Raw genomic sequence first — 9,454 nt, forward strand, 5'->3', positions numbered from 1 at the left:
ATTTTAATGCCAGGAGCTATAGAGGGTAAGATAATAATGTTCTTCTATTCCACCTCCCTTTCCTTTTTGTGTCTGTCTGAAGAGTTTCTTGCCTTCGCCAGTCAGGTTTTTTCCACATTTATTTTTTCCTTCAGAATTTTGTCCATTTACTTTCATGTTCATATTCTTATTTCTCTCAGTCACTCCATTTTTAAACATTAAAAATGTTTATGTGGGAATTTTAAATTTATTTGCCTTTGTTACTGTAAAGGGAAAATTTTCCACTTAATCAGCCTAAGAGATGGCAAAACTTGCCATTATCTTCCATCACTGGTTCTAATCAGTGGAGGCTGGTAAAGGACCATGAACTTTGAGTGCCCCGGTGTGACTCACCCTTGCTGGACTTAATTGAAGACTCCTTTCTGGTCAAAAAATTCAAAAAACTGTGCAGATGGACCCATTCCATCCTATCCAGAGTGCTGGATCTCAGTGCCTAATTAGCATAACCACCTTGAACTCCCCCTTCTAGTGCCCTTGACATTTTCCCCCTCAGCAAACTATTCCGTGAATTTCTTCACTGGCATGTGGCAAAAAGAGTCAGCCTTTTGTTTCTGCTAGAGTCTCCCTTTATTCCTTTGCCACTGCTTATCTAAGCGGGAGCTACAGTAATCAATAGAATGGAAAAATAGCATCTACTTAGAAGGGTTTTTGCTTGGATTATATGAGATACCACATGGGAAAACACCTAACGTAATTCTGACAGATAATGGGAACCAGGTAAATGTTGGTTTCCTTCTTTCATGTTCTCAGAGCTGAAACTACATCTGGCACCCAGTAAACCAAAAAAAAATGAGAGAAAAAAAACCTCTTTGCCGTTGAATCGATTCTGACTCATAGCAACCCTATAGGACAGAGTAGAACTGCCCCATAGGGGTTCCAGGGAGCAGCTGGTGGATTCGAACTGCCAACCTTTTGGTTAGCAGCGGAGTTCTTAACTACTACACCGTCAGAAGTGCCCCTTAAGTACCTGGGGAACTATAAATGAATGTTTTCATGTCTCACTGAAAGGAATTGATTGTGCAATTCTGTGGATTCTACCTGCAATGTAGCCTTCTGATATTTTTACCTGGGATTCCAGAACTTCAATTTCTACTGATGCAGCGTTTTATTTTGTTGTATTTAAGTGTAACCAAATGCCCTAAGGTAGATTCGTGGTATCATTTTCTGAACCAGTTATAAATCATTGCAAGTCAGTGAAATTTAACAAGAAAAGCTAGAACCAGAGTTTTAGCTGCTGACTTGACTTCAGACTAACTGCCCTAGAATTGTATCACCCTAGACATTTCAAATCATAGCCACAAAATTTTTAAGTTGCTTGCAAAGTTAGTATTCTAAAAAGCCTAATTCCACACCTACTTTTAATGGTCATTGCCAAGTAACACACAATCCAGACATTAGTTAAAACAAGATTTTCCTCAGCCTTCATTTGAAAGTTAAATTACTTTAGGAAGTTAACACTGTACAAAATGACAAACGTAAGAGAATTTTCAGATCCACTTTTTATCAAAAGAATTTTAGGAACCAAAAAAGATGACCTCTTAGATTGTTCCTTTATAATCTGCAGAAATAAGGCCATGAACCAAATGACCTTGAGAATGTTTTTAGTCTCTATAATTCTCTTTCTAATTCTCATTCTACATGTTGTAATTTGTGTGTTTAAGTAGAGCATTATGGGATTTTAAATATGTATGATTTAAGAGGTTCACATAGGCTGAGCACTTATCAAAAGGCCTAAAATTGGACCCTCAGATCAGGACCTCTGTCATATAACACAGATGGATGTCAACAGGAAAGCCAGTGCCTGGGACCCAAGGACATGTTCACCCTGCCCTTCAGCCACCAGATTCAGATTTTTATAGCCCATGTTTGGAATAAACAAGGGGAAACCAATGCAGAAACACTCTAAGCAGTGTTTGTGACCCAGTTTCTAGCTTTCTGTAAATCAGGAGATTTCTGCCTCTTTAGATACCACCATACCTAAGGACTGTGACATGTTTCCATCAGTCTGGGGGACTTACCATAACAGTGGTTCTCAGTGATGAACCTAGGGGCCTTCCCTGGACCCTCCTCCCAATTGTCAGTTACTGCTATGGAGTGTAATGTGATCCAACTCACCTCTCCTTGAATTGGTGGCTCTTTTGAACATCTGGCATGAATATCATAGTTGAGAATATATTCAATACTTTGTTTAATTAGCACTTTCTATGGGCCTGACACATTGATGGTGGAGAGGACTGAGCAACACTAAAGATGTTTTAAGACATTTCCTGCTCTCTCACTCTTAAGACAGTAGGAAACGGATATCAAAAGAAAGAAAAAAGCCATAAGTTAACATGCTGCTATAGAACTATGTAGTCTCTACATTAAAAACTGAAGCAGGCTAGGTGCAGGAGCTGTCCTTGTCAATGGGTGGCAGCTACTATCAGCTGCAGCAAATTATGTCAGAACGTAGCCTCCCTTTTGCCGTATCTTCTGATTTGCGGGTAAAATATTCAAATGTGTGAATGTTGGCAACTGGCTGCTAATGCAAAATCTTTAAAACACTGTTGGCCAAGCCAGATGCACTTGTCTTTGTAACCTATGGGTACAGTTTGAGCTGTATAAGAAGTCAGGGCGGAGAGGTTCTTTCCAGGTAAGGAATAGCCTGAGTAAAGCCCACATGCCTCTTCTGTCTCTGGTTATACCAAAGGCATTCCTTTAATATTCTTATATTTGTCACCATTAATTGTCATATAAATATATCGAGGACCATCAAGGACTATGGCATCAAGTAAGAGATAGAGATCCTGTTACCTATTTTCATGCAATGCAGACTTCTAATAAAGTATTTTTACTCGCAGGGTAGAAGTATTTATTAACTGTCAAAAGTGTACTTACCATCTATTTTTCCCTTTGTACAGAAAAGCTTCAGTAATTGTTAGAACGCATACTTATTCACAGTTAATACCACTATATTATGCTTGGTAGTTACGCGATTAAACAAACTTGTTCTGGAATAACATGCTTTTTAGTGTGGAAACATTCAAAATCCTCTAAATAAATCCTTCTTTTACTTTGTGTAGCATTTTAACATTTCAAAGGCGTTCACATCTGTTATACCATTTTATTCCTTTACTTTAAGATAGTCTATAAATAACCTCAATTATAAATTCTGTAAAATTTAAAACAGAGCACATTTGTGCAAAATCAAGTTGTTTGCACTCAAGCTTTGTCTAGATGATGTGAAATACTCCATTCTGGAGAAGACACAACATTCCCATGCCTTTGGTCATGCTGTTGTTTCTGTCAAGATTGTCCTTTCTTCCTAGCCCGTGGACTGTTCAAGGTTTGAGTATAAAGCCGGTTTTCCCTCCCTGAGCATTTTATGCCTTGTGATATACCAAGTTCACATCACACTCTGGCTGCCCTACTGTTTGCACACCTACCACTCCTGAGACGAGGAGCTTGTCCATCACAGTCCCACAATGCCTTCACCTGTTAGGTTAGCTGACCCTCTCTTTGTAAGGAAATATTTTGAGTGAGTGTTGCCAGGATCAGAGTATATCAAGGAGCACAAGAGTTAAGTCTTAAACGTTCTGATTACTGTCTTAATTAGATACTATCTGTGTGACCTCGGGCTAATTGTTCAACATCTCCCAGTCTGTTTCTTCATCTAAAACGATTATTGTGTTAGTTTCTTAGGGTTTCCACAAAAAATTACCACAAACTTGGTATTTAAAACAAGAGGAATTTATTTTTTTCTCAGTTCTGGAGGCCAGGAGTCTGAAATCAAGAGTTCATTGGGATCGGTTTCTTAGAAAGGCTCCATGGGAGAATTCGTCCCAAGCCTCGCTCTCAGCTTTTGATGAGAGCCTTGGCTTGTAGACATCGCTCCAATCTCTGCCTCCATTTTCATGTCACTTTCAACTCCCTGTGTCTCTTCGTACGTGAGCACGTTATCCTTTCTCTTATAAGGACACCCATCATTGGATTTAGGACCCACCGTAAGTTCTGGACGATCTGGTCCCAAGATCTTTAATTACATATGCAGAGACCCTATTTCCAAATAAGATCCACCCGCAGGTATCAGGGGTTAGAACTTCAAGGTGTCTTTTTTGGGGTACACAGTTCAACCCACTACAGTAGTGATAAAACATTCTTCACGAATTTGTTAGAAAGTATTGGTGGAAAACAAGAGTCAAGTGTGGTGTCTGGCACATAGTAGGTATTCCATGAATGTTAGCGGCCTTTTCTCCCGTCTTGTTTTTTTATTGTTCCTCACATGCCTCTCCCTTGACACCCATCTGTCTTGTTCACTACTCTCTGAAATCAACCTTGTAACTCAGACTTAAGGAGCCCTGGAGGCAGAATGTTTAAATGCTTGGCTGCTAATTGACAGGTCAACAGTTCAAACCCACCAGCTGCTCTGCGAGAGAAAAGACCTGGCCATCTGCTCCTGTAAAGATTTCAGCCCAGGCAACCCTATGGGGCAGTTCTCCCATGTGAATTCTCTCACTGTGAATCAGAATTGACTCGAAGAAGCACCCAACAACAACTCAGACTTGATACACTTTCATGGATGACTGCGAAAAGAGCCAGTCTTCGGAGTCTAATAGATGTGAAGTCAGAGACGTTTCTGTACCTTTGTAGATCTGAGACATTTGAGACTTAGTTTTCTCATCTCTTAAATGGGGATAATAAAACTTAAAATCACACAGTGCTGTTCAGATAACTGAATGAGTGAACACAGGGAAAGCACCTGGAACCTTGCCAGAACATGCTAAGTGTTCCTGTGTTCAGTAAATCAAAACCACTAGCAGTACCTATACTGGAAACAATTTTAGATGTCCTGGACAGAGAGATGAAGCCTGAACGCAGAAGAGTACCACAAAATTTGTACTTTCTATAAATGTCAGTGTCAAACTGCAGAATTTTGGTTAAGCTGAGGATATGGCATTTTATATCGCTAGAATTTAGAGGTTTGAAAACTACAAATTATTTGCACAAACCTAAAATTGTGATGCAGTCCTACATTATAGTTGGTTTCTTTATACATTCCTGTCCAGCTGGCTGATGTGAAAGCTGAAAATAGTTCTGAGGGCCCAACCTGCACACAGAGCATCCATTGTCTTTATCACAAGCTGTGTCCTGCACCTCTGAAGGTAGACAGGCTATTCTTCCAAGACATTCCCACGCAGCTGCCTGGGAGGAGAATCCAGAGTCTTCTTCCAGGTCTAGCACCACTATACCAAGGATTGACAAATGTTTTCTTTAAAGGGCCAAAGAGTAAATATTTTAGGTTTTGTAGACCACACCCAGTCTCTGTGCCGTATTCATCTTTGTTTTATTTCATTTTTTATAACCCTTTAAAAACACTAAAGTCATCCTTAAAATAGGCCATAGGTCAGACTGAGCCTGCAGACCGTGGTTTACTGAGTCTTGCCCTAGACCATGGAGGAAGGAGTGAAGGGTGTCTTTGAAACCCACTGTCCTAATAAACCAATCCCTTCTTTTAGGGAAAAAGAAAAAGCACGCTCATCTTTTTCTTTTTTTTTCTTTAAATATTAAAGACATTATGTTAGTATCTTTATTTCTTCGGTGTAACTAGATTTTCTAGTCGGTTTTCAGTCATTATATAATGGTACTTCATCTCGCTGCATTCCCCATTGGAAAATGATGAGGAACATTGTAAAGCAGATGGAGCACAGACTGCAGAAATGAAAAGCACAGAAGAAAGAACTGTGTGAAAGAAATATTTAATCATAACATGAAAAAAATCATAGTGGCAACTTTTCCATTATGTTAAATTTCACTCATCTCTATGCATTTTGGGTATGTGTTTAAAAACAAAAGTTGTAATTTTCCCTCTTTATTCCCATCTGCATTTTCCTCAGAATTCCAGTGGATGTGATATGATTTTTTTTATTTTGGTTTTCTCAGGACTATGACTTAAGCCAGCTCCAGCAGCCTGATACCGTGGAGCCTGATGCCATCAAACCTGTTGGAATCCGACGATTGGATGAGAGACCCATCCACGCAGAGCCCCAGTACCCAGTCAGATCTGCAGCCCCTCACCCTGGGGACATCGGGGACTTCATTAATGAGGTAAAAAGAGAGACTCTCTTTATAAAGGATTTTTCTTTTTTCTTCTTTTTTAATGCTAACTGTTAGATCTACGTAGGCCATAAATTCTTCAGAATATAGCTAAATAGTTGCTTGAAATCCATGTGTGTTCTTAAGTTTATCTCTGTGTGAAAGTAAACGTGGCTTTAGTAAAAGAGAACAAACTTAATTGCTCTGATATACCAAAAAGATCTCTCAGTTAGTACTCTGCATTTGTAAAATTACATTCCACATCTACTACCTGTTAGTCACACCATCCTCAAGAAAAGTTTTTTTCCTAGCTTACAAGAAATAAATAAACTAATTTCATTTACTATCCCTGATAAATGTAACAATAGTTCACTTTAATTTTCCTCACATGGTACTCTTAGAATCCCACAAATGGTGAGAATTCAGTGCCTACCAAATGACTAGAGAGTTCCATCAAATGAGATTAGTTGGAAGAGCAGCTAAATTAAATATTATGTAAGTGATTTAAATACTTGTCTAGTTGAAGAGTTTTAAGAGCTTTCTTAAGAGGAAGCTAATTCTCTGTTGAATATAACAGATGTGATTTTCACTCTCAAAATTATTATGGCATTCTTTTATTCATTACTGACCAGGAGTTCTGCTGTATTTAATACGCAGGTTTGAAAGGACAGTGATGTATGCTGCTTCTTTTGATCACGTCTGTCGTTTTACTGTAATTTTACTTTTGAATTTTTTGTTGTGTGTATAATAGAGTGATACATATTGATACTGATTGTGAGTATATGCTGGGACTCCTGTTCTCTGGCCATATCCTCTCTCTCAGGTATCTCCAAATCAGAATTGTTTCCACTGCACTTCCCAGGGGAATAAGTATGTTGCATATGGCCTTCAGTCATGTGCTGATAAGACTCTTAGTTCCTGGGCCTCCCTGAAATAGTGGTATAATACAATAATAACTAACCTGCCTTAGCTTTTTAGATGTGCTTAGAGCTTGTAGAAAAAGTTTTAAAAATGAAGTTGGAATAATTATCTGTCTCTGTAACAACTGTACATTACTGTAGTCCTAAAATATATGCTGCCTTCTGAACAGATGTATTCAATTCTGTTAAATAGGTAATAGGTTATTTTCTAGTAAAAGGAGATGGAAGGCAAAAACAACGAAATGCCTGTTACTACATTATCAACAAAAATAAGTACTAATTTTGTAGCTCTTAGCCTGGTTGAGGGAATTTGCCAAAATTTATACATATGGCTAGATCTTTTAGACTATGTAAGAGTGCCTGGTGATTATACTTCTAATTTAGTTTTTGTCATTATGAGAAATTATTTTGTTATTCTTATATGGCTGTTGGTTTCAAGATATAGTGAATCTTTTGAATGTTAGCATAGGAATTGATCTTTTTTTGAACCAAGAATTCTGGTGTCAGTGAAATTTAACAAATACTCATGACTGTGTCTGCCGGTCTCTAAAGTGTTAGTATTACATGGGATTCTGTCCCTGACCCTCTTCTTTTCTCAGTGATAATGTTCAAACTCCTAAGCATCATTGATAAAGGCTTTCATTCTGCCTCTTCCCCTACCACATCCCTTTCCTGCGCTGCAGCCCCAATGAACTATATATTTCCCCAAAACCATCACACTTCTGAACATACAGTAACTTCTGCAGGGCCGTTGTTTTCTCGACCACCTGGAAAGCTCTCACTTAGCCTTCAGGATTCAGCTCAAACACCCCCTACTCTGTGAAGCCTCCCGTGATGCCTCTGGAAAGCATTACCAAAACGATCCCTCTGGTGCTTCTCAACACGTCCTGCCTTCCTCTGTCACAGCCTCACCAACTGGGTTGTAGCTGTCAATGTTCCTTGCTCCCACTTGAGCATATGAGTTGTCTCCAGGATGGGGATGATTTCTTAATCCTTTATATCTCAAGATAAGTATGTAGCCCAGCTCTTAGATTTTATTGTTTTAAGAAATTGTAAGTACCACGGCAGGTGTGTAAGACATGAAGCTTTGGGCACCATCTGCTTTGCAGTGACTGGGATTGAGGAGCCCAAGTCTGGAGCCTTTCACTCCATTGTGCTGATTGCATTCAGATGATGAATATGTTGGTTGGTCTAAGTTTGTGTTTTCATCGGCTATTCTTTGTGTGTGTGTGTTTGTGTGTGTTCAATGATTTGATTTTGTTTTTCCAAATTGACTGCATTTTCTTCAGTGGATAGAGAAGAGTATCAAGTTAATAAGATTCAGTTGCCCAACCAATGTAATGTTACAGTAGAAAGAGTTACAGTAGGAATTTCCATATATAATTTCTTTTCCCTAAAGCAGTCCCCAGGTACACAGACTAAAGAGTGGCATAAGAAAATAACAAACATCTGTAATTACTTACATGAAAAACTTTGTTCCAAACAACTGACTTGCAAATTAACTTCTAGAATACAATCGATTCATAATTTTAGGACTGTCTACATATGTTAAAAATGGCTCATTTTCTAATCATCTTGAGCTTAGGTTAGGATCATTCATTCAGCAAATAACTATTGAATGTCTACTGTGTGCAAAATAAATGTGCCAGCAATATGTAGATGATAAAATGAATTAGGCATACATTATATGTATGTTTCCTACTTTGTTGCCCGTACAATCTGTAAAATTCAAATATTCAGCATCTAAAGTTTCTTTGCCAGACATAGGTGCCTTTGTGGTCTGGTCCTTACTTGTTCCAGTTCTACCTTGGGCCCCTCGCCAGCCACAGAGAACTCTATTTGTATTTTACAGGCTCAGCTTCTGCGTCTATGCTGGTGCCTGTTTACATGCCGATCTTTTTGCCTGGAAGGCCCTTCCCCCTTTTCTAGATGTGGTTTCGTTGAGTAAGTCTTGGTCTACCCACAAAGGGGCAGGCACACAGAGTATGCCATCCACTGGGAATCCCATTGTGCCTACAACTCAACTCCTTTTGTAATACCTACTCCCTTCACAACACCTATCCAAGAGTCCCTTCTGCCTCTCCTGAGCCTTTCCCTGGTCCGGGGAAGAGGCACATATCCCTGGAGCTGCTGCAGTGTGGGGCACACTGGTTTGGTGAGTAAGTGAATGGGTGAAAGACTCAGATTTGGGAGTCGTTCACTAAAAGGTGAACACTGAATCCATGAATTCGAATGTGATTGCAAGGTACAGAAATGTGGAGGAGAGGAGAAAGAGGACCAAGAATCCATACCCAGGGAGAGATGGGTCTACAATTGGAAGCAGGAAGAAAGTCCAAGGGGCCTAAAGGCTCACAGAACACAACTAAACAGAGGGTTTCAAGGACGTGATGGTCAGATCTTTGAAAGTTATGATCAGTTCGGTA

General features: G+C 39.3%; 1 protein-coding gene across 2 annotated transcripts in view; it reads left to right on the forward strand.

Annotated features, from left to right (window-relative positions):
• The window catches only part of CDH2 (cadherin 2), a 262,696-nt gene that overhangs the window by 244,068 nt on the left and 9,174 nt on the right, over positions 1-9,454 (forward strand). For both annotated transcript variants that reach the window (XM_004387755.3, XM_012558891.2), the window contains one exon: positions 5,959-6,123. In XM_004387755.3, the coding sequence (XP_004387812.1) occupies positions 5,959-6,123 (165 nt within the window). The remainder of the gene's footprint in view (positions 1-5,958; positions 6,124-9,454) is intronic.

This window comes from Trichechus manatus, unplaced genomic scaffold (assembly GCF_000243295.1).
Source record: "Trichechus manatus latirostris isolate Lorelei unplaced genomic scaffold, TriManLat1.0 scaffold00193, whole genome shotgun sequence".
Classification (NCBI taxonomy): Eukaryota; Metazoa; Chordata; class Mammalia; order Sirenia; family Trichechidae; genus Trichechus; species Trichechus manatus.